At 38.9% G+C, this 12,866-nt stretch overlaps 2 protein-coding genes and 1 non-coding gene across 4 annotated transcripts in view; 2 read left to right on the top strand and 1 right to left on the bottom strand.

The window, feature by feature from the left end:
- Nucleotides 1-12,866, top strand: part of LOC134650153 (iron-sulfur cluster assembly 1 homolog, mitochondrial) — a 146,878-nt gene that overhangs the window by 39,420 nt on the left and 94,592 nt on the right. The window lies entirely within an intron of this gene.
- Nucleotides 169-12,618, top strand: LOC134650130 (nucleolar protein dao-5). Of its 2 annotated transcripts, none has more exons than XM_063504970.1 (7): nt 169-356; nt 888-976; nt 7,024-7,156; nt 8,264-9,358; nt 9,813-9,884; nt 11,189-11,630; nt 12,463-12,567. In XM_063504970.1, exons 1-6 carry the CDS (start codon nt 249-251, stop codon nt 11,624-11,626), a joined length of 1,935 nt encoding a protein of 644 aa, XP_063361040.1. In that variant the 5' UTR covers nt 169-248; the 3' UTR covers nt 11,627-11,630; nt 12,463-12,567. The 2 variants fall into 2 exon arrangements, with proteins under 2 accessions (XP_063361040.1, XP_063361041.1); XM_063504971.1 differs by lacking the exon at nt 11,189-11,630 and adding an exon at nt 10,922-11,041 and having other exon boundaries at nt 170-356; nt 12,463-12,618.
- LOC134650616 (U6 spliceosomal RNA) lies at nt 5,710-5,813 on the bottom strand. The gene has a single exon (XR_010097058.1). It is a non-coding gene; the product is annotated as a U6 spliceosomal RNA (small nuclear RNA).

Raw genomic sequence — 12,866 nt, 5'->3', positions numbered from 1 at the left:
AACCTTTTGTTTTCTTTAACGTTATGTTGGCAATGCTGATAAAAGATAGAGTTTCATCTTGTTTTATAAATGAAGCGCATTCGTAGCGCCATCTATGACAATTACCTTTTCAATTACATACATCTTCACTATCTTTAGTTCTTCACATGGTGTTTCATTTCATTATCTGTGCCGTCGCGGACGAGACAAGAGGCCCCGCGTCTCGCTTAACTTAAAATAGAATAAAATTTAGTGCTACCGATAATAACATGGCAGTTCCAGCTAATATTCAGGGAGAGGTTCTCTCTTTGATACATCAGTTTATGCTGGGTGTGGATAAATCGCTGGCCTCAGAAATATTGAAGAAAACTAAAGCGGTGAGTGTTAACCCAAAGACCACGTGTGGGATGTCCACACGTGTGCGGTGCCTGGCGCCTGTATGTAAGCTTTTTATCATGTCTTGGAACTAAATCTTCAGCAATGTAATGTACTTCTGGCTTGCATGTATACTTACATTGCACTATACGCGAAAAATGCCACGAGTCCTTGAAACTGTTCACACGGCTAAAAATTTTGATGTATACGGTGTATACCTGTCTTCAAATGTTGAGTCCACGTGTAATGGCTGCTATTTGGAGGATTTTCATATTTTTGTTCAAATTATTAAAGTGTTTGGTTATAATGACGTAGTTTTCGCGAGGTAGGCTTCGTTGCGAGCCTATTTATACTTTCAAGCTACTTATATTGCGTCGAGGGTTATAAATTAAAATATATGCAACTATGATGTTAATTGTTACATGATATCCTATGACTGAAGTTAACAATCGTCACTACCTCTGAGCTACCCTTAAAATTTTCCAAGATATGCAATGTATGGTGCAGTTCACATTTGAGTGTATATTTTTCAGAAACCGCGTGCTAAAAACCTACCAACGCTTCTGGATATATTCACGGAATATAAGAAAAAGGCGCCACCCGCTAAAAAAGCAGCAGAAAGGTAAGATAAACATTCCACATTTTTGTAGGTTATGTCATTCATTAATTTTATAAAACAAATAGGTATGCTTGGCTGACTGAGAAAACTCGAGAAACTAATTTTAATGACAGCGTTTTACACAAAAATAAAACGCTAATTAAATAACTTACCATATTCGGAACCTAAAGTAATATATTGAGAGTGGCAACACTGTAGTTAGTCGTATTGTCCTTTTCTAGCATATACGTCCATCTCTCTCCCACACCCCCACCACTTCAGGCAGTTGCGTTTGACAATTTTGACAGTTAGAAACAAACGCAAATTACCTCATTGTCTCAAAATTATACATATTTACACCAGGCAGGATTAAAACTTTAGGTTCCGAATATGGTAAGTTATTTAATTAGCGTTTTATTTTTGTGTAAAACGCTGTCATTAAACAACTGTACCGATATTCGGAACCTAAAGTAATATATTGAGACGTGTTTGTTATCGCCTGGTGGTGGGAAGACGCCAAGCCAATGTGATTATACATGTACTTACATATTATGTATATGTAATATTATTATATTAGGAGTGTTTAATTAATTAATTAATTATGTAGTACACCCTTTATTTTAATACATGTGAGGAGAGAGGTATTTAGTAAAGCATACAATTTTATATACCATTATATTATGATACTAACTTTCCATTTTATATACGTATTTAATGTATGTACTTATAAATTTTCAACGAAAATAAGTGAGTCACCACAAGGGTGCTATAGTACTTAATTATATGTATGTGAGACTATGTAAAAGAAGATAAGTCAGTCTACTCTTCAGGGAGCATACAACATCTGTGATATGGAGTGATGTAATTAAAATATGAAAAGATAAAAATCATAAAGTACTCGAGTAGTTTTTATTTATAACTCCCAATTATTGACAAGTTTGATAATAATTATCTAGTAAGGTAAGCAGTTGCAGGATATAACAAGGACAAGACCTTTCTTATTTCCAGAATCCCTCAGGATTAAGTAGACGAATATTTTAAATATTCGTTATATCACTATCACTACCCACAAAGTTAATATTGGGTAGGTACTTAATAAAATGTCATAGGGAATACTTTTAATGATTTTACTGAATTCTTTTAATGACTGTGAGCCAGTGTGAGCTATTTATTTGGTTATAGCTATAAAATGCATTTAATCGTTTGTACGCTTTACTAACGCGAACGCGAGCTAATGGACCTAAACAAACCTTACTTAAAATTGTGAAGGTTACTTTGAGAGCTTAAGCCATATCATAATACTCATGTGGGCACTAGTTACGACGCTTTTTTGGTGCTCTTGGCGTTCAAATGGTAAATGTAGAATTGCCACAGAGCTTTATCAATGATATTTGTATAGGTGCAGCTCATTCTGCTTATATTCATGTTTAGCTATCATCAAGTGACCTTAATTGTACTCATTATTGTCTATATATGCAGTATGAGTAGTTTACCTTATCTGGTGCCTACTAGTAGACATAAACTTGATTGTTTCTGAACGCTAAAGTGGCTTAATTTATGTAAACCATTCATAGACATAGCTTAATTCTGAATATTCAGTCTTCTCTTTCCAGATTAAGAATAAGGTACTTAATTCGAAACCTTAGCTCATCGCATATGTGTTTTTAACCAAAATGAAAATTTGTGTTTATTTTGTAATTTTACATTATTTGCAATAACTGTGCGGAACCATGGGGTCCCCGACCTTTTGCCGGGCACCCGTGGGCCCAAAGCCAACAGCGCAGATGCCGTTTAAGAGGAACCTCTATTTTATCCAATGCTAGGGTCAACACTTTGTCGAATATATTTGATATTTATGTATATTTATCCTCCTTATGACCTAAGGGTAGGTAATTGTAACTTTTTGATATCAAATATACGCAGAATAGTCAATTATTTTGTATTCTGAAGTGCATATAATATTACTGGATTTGGGCCAGTGTGCTTTTGTATACTATATCTCTGGCCTACTATATAGGCTAGTCTATTAACATCCCGCCTCCTGGAAGGCAGTATACAGACTTCTTAGATATATTCACGGTAGTGCTAAGAGTGTGGACCTGGTTTTCCGACACTTGACTGCATGAGATTATTTTTTCAGGTCTCGAGCAAGAAGGGTGCCTAGATAGGTTGAGGTCCTCAACTTGTGGATTTGGTAGGAGCAAGACACAGACGGGGTGTAAATTAGTTAATCCACCATGTTTCAAGAGATTCATGTGCATTCATGCCTTCAGGTTACACTGTAGAGACAGACTAACACTTTGGCAGAGTTTTGCTAACATATAATAAATGATTGCATTTGTTTGGGTGTACAATTACATGTTCCACACCAAAAACATAATTATTTATATATTTCAATCTATTTTTGAAAGGTTTGCGTTTCAAAATAGCTTCGCCTTTTCGCAAGGCGTGCTCCTGTTCCCCTATTTTATTGTGCAAAGCGAACAGTATCACAATGCTATAATTTTGTATAAATTGAGAACTAGAGGGTCATGCCCTAGACGTGACCGCCCAGAAACTGCTAGAACCGTTCGTGCAAACCATTCAGTCACTATTTTTAAAAACCTTTTGTAGTGGGTACATTCCACGGTCTTAAATTTATTAAACGTGTAGTATCAAACTATGACAAGTCATGATAAGTGAAATAAGTGATAACAGTATCTGGTCCGTGCATAGAAGCACTTGCCCTTGAGGTTAGGGCATGGGTAGTTTATTATAAACTTAATCCGTGCATAGGAGCACTTACGATACAGGTGGTTTAAAACTTCCAGGGTCACAATACAGACACAAGGGTGTAAAATACATAATTCATAAACGCCCGTTAGGCCAGTTTTGTATATTTTATTTCAAACATGCTTGTGCAGCACCGCCAGCACATGATAATTTTCCTAATATACCATGGCAGTCAGGGATATAATAATTATGTAAAAAGGTAGGTAACCTTGGTCATGTCGTGTACATAGGTAGGTACTCGTAAACATGTTAACTGAAAGACAAGTGCTCTCCAGCCAAATATAATTTATGCAACTGTGAGCTGCTCTTACATTGGGATCATATGTATTTATTTCTAGTCTGTCATATTGTAGCAGGCCTAGACTTCAAAGGTTTGTAGATGTTTATAGGGCCGTTAAACGGACCCTTTGTACACCTTGAGCAGGCTGTTTGTTTCACACCATGGGTAATATATATTGTAAACATAGCTTATTTCAGAATGGAATCGTAAGCTCTGTCGTGTCGTGAGCTTACCGAGCCTGATTTAATTAGAGTCCACAAATTGTATGGACCTTGGAGGATTGACCACTCCTTATTCTAATTATCAATATTCTGCCTGGGCTTATAGTCGAAATTAGGTGACTAAATCTCTTAGTATTATCTATGCCACCCAAGTTATAAGGCTTAGCGTCTCCAGACCACAATTTTATATTAGGGTGCAAAGATTTTTTCATCTTTAAAATAAAAATGAGTCGAGATAGGCCTGGAATCTTAGGTTTTTATTTTACCTATTATAATTTTAGAAATGTTATGTAAATGGAAAGCAGTTTTCACTTTTACCACAGTTAATTAGCCCAATTTCGGGTTTAGCCAATAGGGTGTTCGGGACCCTTGAAATAGATTGGTAAACAAAAATGAAAACTCTAATAACGAAGCCTTGCCTATTTCGACTGATTTTTACCCAAAACATTATTTTAAACCATTTTTACTTTCTCTAAAAAGAGATATTTACAACTTAATCTTTGTAATATTTTTGTGATTGTGGTCTACTCGCACGCCTGTGTTATGACCATATCATTTATATTTCTGTGAATATGTCTGACGTGCCTTGCGCAGGCTTACATAGGTTATAATATCATCATCAATAACTTGACGTCAGTTTGTGAACGAATCAAAGATTCTTTTGGCACACCTTACGCAGGTGTAAACATGGCAGCCTTGCGCAGGTTTAGATAGGTACATAATATATTGGTTTCATCACAAATAACTTGACGTTAGTTTGTGAACGAATCAAAGATTCTTTTGGCACACCTTACGCAGGTGTAAACATGGCAGCCTTGCGCAGGTTTAGATAGGTACATAATATATTGGTTTCATCACAAATAACTTGACGTTAGTTTGTGAACGAATAAAAGATTCTCTTAGGCGCACCTTAGCAGGTGGAACCATAACAAACGTAAGTTTAAGAATAAGTATCATTCAAATCAAATACCCTGAGTTTATGGGTAATATTCCCTAAGTTACGGGTTCCTTGCTCGACAAGGTGAAAGGCTTTACGCCGGCTTTAACAGGCACTTTTAGAAAGTGTCATTCACGGAGACGCGCAGATTTGCCAAAACTAAACTTTAACTCTACAGTTAACTAATATAATTTGACAATATGAACCAAACCATGCGTCTTCGTCAATGAATCAATCTAAAGATTCCCGTATCGTTAATGCCCTTCCATGTCACAGGCTTCCGATTTTATTTGAGACGTTTAATTTAAGTGTACTATTTATGTAGGTAGGTAAGTAGGCTTAAGAATTGACCCTCTTGTATGTAGTTACGTATAGAATTAATAATCAAGTTATTCAAATTCAAAATAACACAAGCACATATAGCACCTACATGCAAGAGTTCTTTTCCTTAACCTTTAAAGCTGTAAGTACCTGCTAAGTTATATATTTAAGTAGGTACCTACCTACATAAATCAAAGATCTAGTTGGAGAGATATAAGTTGATAGATACAGAGTGAAATACTTCACGAATTCGCATGTCATTCTTGCGCAGAGCCATGCTAATCTCTCTCTATGTCTAGTCAGATTTAAGTTTATGTACTGCCGAAGTACTCACTTTCCACAAAAATAAATGCAATGTTTGCGATGTAGGTTTGTTCGTTACCTTGTGTCCCTTAGAGCGGAAATATCGTCGACTCCTATTCGGGTACACGTTATTTATCAACAAGTTTATTACCAAAAAATTAATTTTGCAATATTATATTAACCCGGAACGGGATAAAAAGATAAATTGCTGATAGATACTTAGACAGATAAAAAACCTACACGTCTATAAGCTTCTACCTTAATACGTAGGTTCTACGTAACACGTATTAACTATCCGATCCATTCGTATTCGAAAACACAAATCACTTGAAAGGGTATACCTCCACACATCACCATTTAAGTATTATATAATTTCAACCGTTATTATACACACACAAAGATTTAAACTAACAAGACTCGGAAGAGACTTAATAAAATTAAATTATAATGGTGACACGTGCACGCTTTACCAGCTCGATGTGTTTTCTACCATGTGTTTTAGTATTTTCATTGGCATAGCCACGGTGCGCGCAGGCAGCCTTTGAAAACACTTGCACATCACTATTCCGGATCATTTTTTATTTGCTAGATAGTTTAACGGACAACTAAATTTAAATATTTATTTCGAACGGCAAAAGCCGTTAGAAACTGTTTTTCAATATAGTCAGCTAAACTGGGGTACAAATTCAAAAACTCACCAGCAGTTTAGCTTCACGACCTTCCAGATGGAAAAACAGCAAGCCAATGAGGTAATTTGCGTTTGTTTCTAACTGTCAAAATTGTCAAACGCAACTGCCTGAAGTGGTGGGGGTGTGGGAGAGAGATGGACGTATATGCTAGAAAAGGACAATACGACTAACTACAGTGTTGCCACTCTCAATATATTACTTTAGGTTCCGAATATCGGTACAGTTGTTTAATCAGTAATTAATTACCGAATTGAAAATCTCATTCAGACTATTTCTCAAGGTGACCTATATATATATATTTATAGATAATATAGCTGTTGAATAGTAATGATAAAAAAATGTAATGAAATTATAATATTAGAAATCCTATTGTAGGTAGTTACAAGTATTTTAGCATTGTTTTGATATTTCACATTAAATTATTTATTTAAAAATGTAGAAATCTAACCCAAGTTATTGAGCAAATACATAATACTGTACCGCCAGAATCATACCCCTTTTCACTAGACTCGGAACCACAGTAATATCTAGTATGTTATTTATTACAGCTCTGATGACTCAAGTGATGATGAAGCACAAAAGAAACCAGCAGCTAAGCCAGTATTGAATGGCAAAGCATCCGCTCAAAAGAAGGAGTCCTCAGAGTCAGACAGCTCGGAGGAGGAGCAGAAACCGGCACAGGTGAAAATGATTGATTCATCATAGTTATGGTTGCAACCACAGATTAACTATGTCAAAGATTGCCTGGCAACAATCAAAAGTGCAACCAAAATCGAAATAATGTTTGGAAGCATTGAATTTAGAATTTATAATATGTTTGTGCAGATTACCTGCTTTTGTAACAGTGTACTCTATGGTATCACCACCCACAATGTCTATTGAATTGAATGCAGCTTTTTGTATTGTCTAGTCATCTAACCTTACATTCTGGTACACTTAAGCTGCTGGTCACTATGGATGTCAAAGTCCGTACCCAAAGGGTAAAAACGGGACCCTATTACTCCAAAGGGTAAAAACGGGACCCTACTACTAAGACTCCGCTGTCCGTCTGTCACCAGGCTGTATCTCACGAACCGTGATAGCTAGACAGTTGAAATTTTCACAGATGATGTATTTCTGTTGCCGCTATAACAACAAATACTAAAACAGAATAAAATAAAGATTTAAGTGGGGCTCCTATACAACAAACGTGATTTTTGACTGAAGTTAAGCAATGTCGGGTGGGGTCATTACTTGGATGGGTGACCGTTTCTTTGCTTGTTTTGCTCTATTTTTTGTTGATGGTGCGGAACCCTCCGTGCGCGAGTCCGGTTTTTTAATTTGTTGCCTGTCAGTTCATACATGTACACTTCAATTTTATTATCTTTAAGCTTAAAGGTCATTCAAGATCTGTGGTTGCAATGCAAGAGACTTAATAAGCATTAAAAAACATTGCAAAGTTGAATAATAGGTTATTATACTGTAAATAAATAAATTATTTTACACCATGCATGAAATATCATCATAGGCCTTTTCGTCTATTGCAGACGATTTATGGTGTAACACCAGAGAGACCCCGTTTTTGGTGGCTGAATTTGCGAGACCGACATGGTCTACCACAGGTCTGACAAGAGAAGTTTTAGTAGTTATAATCTATAAAACTTGGTTTTTAATGATGTTACAACCATTTATGACAAATCTGTGATTTTATAAAAATCTTTTTCGTCACTACCTCTGAAATTAATCACTCAAAAAGTTAACCGTTTATCTATTTGTGCCTTTATTAAAATAGTGCCCTTTTTTATTTAGAAACCTAAGGCAGCAGCCACCCCAGCCAAACCTGCAGCCAAGCCTGCGGCTAAGAAAGCAGAGTCATCAGATGACAGCGACAGTAGTGATGATGCCACAGCACAACCCAAGAAGCAACCAGTCAAGCCACAAGTCAACAATGTACCTAAACCAGCTGCCAAAAAACAGGAATCATCATCCGATGACTCAAGTGATGAAGATGAGAAGCCTGCACCAAAGGCAGCTCCGGCAAAACCTGCACCCAAACCCACCCCGGCCAAGAAACAAGAGTCTTCTTCTGATGACAGTGACAGTGAGGATGAAAAACCCAAGCAGGCTGCCAAGACTCCTGTAAAAACACCTGCCAAGGCTCCAGCAGCCAAAAAACCAGCATCTTCATCTGATGATTCTAGCGAAGATGAAAAGCCTAAACAAGCAGCAAAAACACCTGTGAAAACCCCGGCTAAGCCTACTCCAGCTAAAAAGGCAAAGTCCTCTTCTGATGATGATAGCAGTGAGGATGAAAAGCCCAAGCAAGCCGCTAAAGCTCCAGTAAAGACTCCAGCCAAGCCTACACCAGCCAAAAAAGCGGAGTCTTCATCCGATGATAGTAGTGAAGATGAAAAACCTAAAGCGGCTGCTAAACCAGTGAAACCTGCACCAACCAAGAAGGAATCTTCATCCGACAGCGACAGTAGCGAAGATGAGAAACCAAAGCAAGCTGCAAAGACCCCAGTTAAGACACCGGTGAAACCCGCTGCCAAAAAACCGGAATCTTCATCAGAAGATGATAGCAGTGAAGACGAAAAACCTAAAGCCATTCAGAAACCTAAGGCGACCCCAGCTAAGCCTGCAGCTAAAGCCGCTAAAAAAGAATCTTCATCAGAAGATGACAGCAGTGAAGATGAAAAGCCAGCTAAGAAGGCTCCAGCTAAACCCGCTGCCCCAGCTAAGAAGGACTCATCTGATTCCGACAGTGACTCAAGTGAAGACGAGAAACCTGCAGCGAAGGCCCCGGCTAAGAAACAGGAATCGTCTTCTGATGACTCTGAGGAGGATGAACCGCCTAAGAAGAAGTCATTCAGTCAGGATGAAAGCATGGACACATCTCAACAGGTAATGACTATTTGAATTATAATATTTTTCATATAACTCCTTGATATTATAGCTCTATGGAATAGTCACACTTAGAATACCCTAAGCGTGACGATTCGTAACCCTTAAGGTTCAAGACAACGCGCCGCGGGTTAAGGATTTTTGTGACTTGATCAGAAATACCTTGTCAAAATTTTCTTTTCACTTATGACCCAGTTTAAGATAATCTTTATACCTTTAAACGAGCAATTCTTTTATGAATCTATTTATATTTGTATATTTCAAGGATCTCTGAAACTGCTTTAACGATTTCGATTAAATTTGATAAATGGGGGTTTTCGGGGGCGAAAAATCGATCTAGCTAGGCCTTATGCGCATTTTTGAGTTTTTATATGTTTTTCGAGCAAAGTTCGTCTCCCGGATATTTTTTATAAAATACCATGAGATGTAGTTCTTAATAGAAAATATTTTACAGGGCAACCGTAAGAGAAAAGCATCGGGCAGTGAGGCTACTCCAGCTAAGAAGCCTTACAACAATTTCGTAAAGGTATGTTTCATTAGTTTCATTACTTTTAGCAAATGCTAACTAAATTAAGCTAACAATGGGTATTTTTGTGACAAGTATACATCTAGCTACAAAGTAGATATTGTACAGTTTGTTGCAATGTTCCCTTTTAAATACAAAGTTTTCAGCATCTTCCAAAATGCAAGCATTCTTTCAAAAAGTTTTAGGTTTAACTTGAACAATACTATAATAATCATTTAACTTTTTTTGTGATATAAAAAGGTCTCTCGAAAGGATGCGGTAAATACCAAACACCGTGGAAACTCCATATAACGTCACTCGATATAACGTTTCACTCCCTATAACGTCGACATTTTTGCCTCTAGTTGGTTTACTTTAATATTAATTTCTCTCTCATTTTTGGGGGAGGTGGGGAGACGCATGCGTTTTGGGGGAGGTGGGGAGACGCATGCGTTTTGGGGGAGGTGGGGAGACGCATGCGGGAGAGGGGTTTGGATCCTCGCTCTGGGTTCTTCCTGATGCAAAGGTTATCCATCGCGGTTCAACGTGGCAACGCAGCGAGCGTGATGGGCACTTTTGCATCGGGGGGGTCGCGGAGCGATTTTATCGGCTAAATTTAGTCTAAGTGTAATTTGTGTTTGATTTTTTAAGTTTTCTTGTTTCTTTAGTTAGTTTAGATCATATGTTTTTTTTTAAGTTACTTTGATGTGGAATTCTGTAAATCTGACATTATTGTGAAATAAAGCCAATTGTCTTATTAAATATTTCTCTCTAACGAAAACTGTAACGTCAAAGAGTGTCCGGTCCCTTGAGTGTCGCTATTAGAGTTTACACTACATATTTTAGTGGAATGTGGAATTATATGTGTCATGGTCAGATCATAGAATTTAATCATCATCATGAAATGCAAGTTTAGATTGATCACTTCACGATATGGTTAGGTTTGGTTTGCTTTTATAACGTAGCCAATCGATCAGTTCATGAAAAAATTATGCACCACCTACTATTTCTACAGGTTTAATAATTTTTATCACATTTTAACGCCACCCACTTTCTAGGGCACATCCACCAACACTTCCACGCCCAGCGACACTAACAAACCCAGTCCGTTCCGTCGCGTGGTCGCTGAGACAGTAGAAGTCGACCATAGGCTTAAGGACAATTCGTTCGACGCTAAGGTAAATGCCCACAAATTTCACAAGCCAAGGCAACTCTACGTACAAACGTTCTAGTGGCTTATAATTTCGGGCATTTACTTTAATGAACTAGCATTTACTATGTAGGGTTGTCTTGGTTGTGTATTTATAAGCATCTCTCTCTCTCAGGAGGGTGAGAATGAAGAAGACAATGAAGACGGAGGCTTTAAGTCCGGATTTGGGGGCAGAGGAGGGTTCCGCGGCCGAGGGGGAGACAGGGGAGGCTTCAGAGGTCGCGGGGGCTTCGATAGGGGAGGCCGGGGAGGGTTCGACCGCGGCGGGCGCGGGGGCTTCGGCGACAGGGGCGGGTTCAGGGGCCGCGGGGGAGACCGGGGAGGGTTCAGGGGCCGCGGGGGAGACCGGGGAGGGTTCCGGGGCCGCGGGGGAGACCGGGGAGGGTTCGGGGACCGGGGAGGGTTCAGGGGCCGCGGCGGCGACCGAGGGGGCCGGGGAGGGGACCGCAACTCGTGGGGCGGAAACCGGGGCGGTGGCTTCAACAAAAGCTTCAATGACAGAAAGAGTTTTGACAGCGGAGACAACCAGAACAAGAAGATTACGTTCGATTAAATAGGTAGGTACCTCAAGCTGTGGTTATTAGCTAATGTGAATTTAAAGTTATTTGATCAAATAACTCTGAAGTTCTTCTACAAAAAAATTGTATTAATTCATAGTCACTAGCAGTTTTTTGGCTTGTTCTATAACATAATTTGTGTCGTATACGTACTTTCCCAACGGTAACAATGTAAATAAGATTTTAAAGCTTATTCGCAAAATAGACCAATAAATCATGTATCGAAGGTCCCATGAAGTTTGATGTTTCTCATTAAAACTGATCTGCTGGTGGACACAGGATGTGGCCATAGGAACTCTGTGATAAAACAACGCAACCTATTTATGTACTGCTTGGTATGTGATCCTTTACTGAGTGCCACCTAGTCCATCCACTGGGCCTTACTGAAAATCAGCGTCGCGGAATGTGCCATGTGGCTCATACCGTGACACTTAGCTGAGTGAGGACCATTTAGCTCTTTGTTATTAGGGTTCCGTACCCAAAGGGTAAAAACGGGACCCTATTACTAGGTCTGTCACCAGGCTGTATCTCACGAACCGTGATAGCTAGACAGTTGAAATTTTCACAGATGATGTATTTCTGTTGCCGCTATAACAACAAATACTAAAAACAGAATAAAATAAAGATTTAAGTGGGGCTCCCATACAACAAACGTGATTTTTGACCGAAGTTAAGCAACGTCGGGCGGGGTCAGTACTCGGATGGGTGACCGTTTTTTTGCTTGTTTTGCTCTATTTTTTGTTGATGGTGCGGAACCCTCCGTGCGCGAGTCCGAGTTATATGTTATTGTGGTAATAAATGCTTTCTTCTAATACAGTATTTTGATCGACAGAGCGGCGCCCGCGGCTCTTGGGGCGAGCGAGCGAACCAGGACCTGAAGCACACGCGCGGAAAGTCCTTCAAGCACGAGAAAACCAAGAAGAAACGCGGCTCCTACCGCGGCGGCGCCATCGACACCGGCGTGCACTCCATCAAGTTCGACGACTGACCGACCTGACATTTACTCAAATCAACGGCCTGTTGCACCAACCTCATTTAGCGGGTTATTCCCACTAGTTACCACCAAGTTGTTATCAGTGGTAACTACTGGGATTTTTTTTCCCACCTTTTACCACTGGTAACTACTGGGAAAAAATATTCCCAGTAGTTACCACTAACTCAGTTTAGTGGTACTCCATGGTGGTGATACTCTTTTTATTAGAATTTAACTCAAACAAAATTTTGGTGGTAACTACT

This window comes from Cydia amplana, chromosome 8 (genome assembly GCF_948474715.1).
Source record: "Cydia amplana chromosome 8, ilCydAmpl1.1, whole genome shotgun sequence".
In the NCBI taxonomy this organism is placed as follows: domain Eukaryota; kingdom Metazoa; phylum Arthropoda; class Insecta; order Lepidoptera; family Tortricidae; genus Cydia; species Cydia amplana.
Note: the sequence above shows the minus strand (reverse complement) of the source record. Positions and strands in the feature narration are given on the sequence as shown.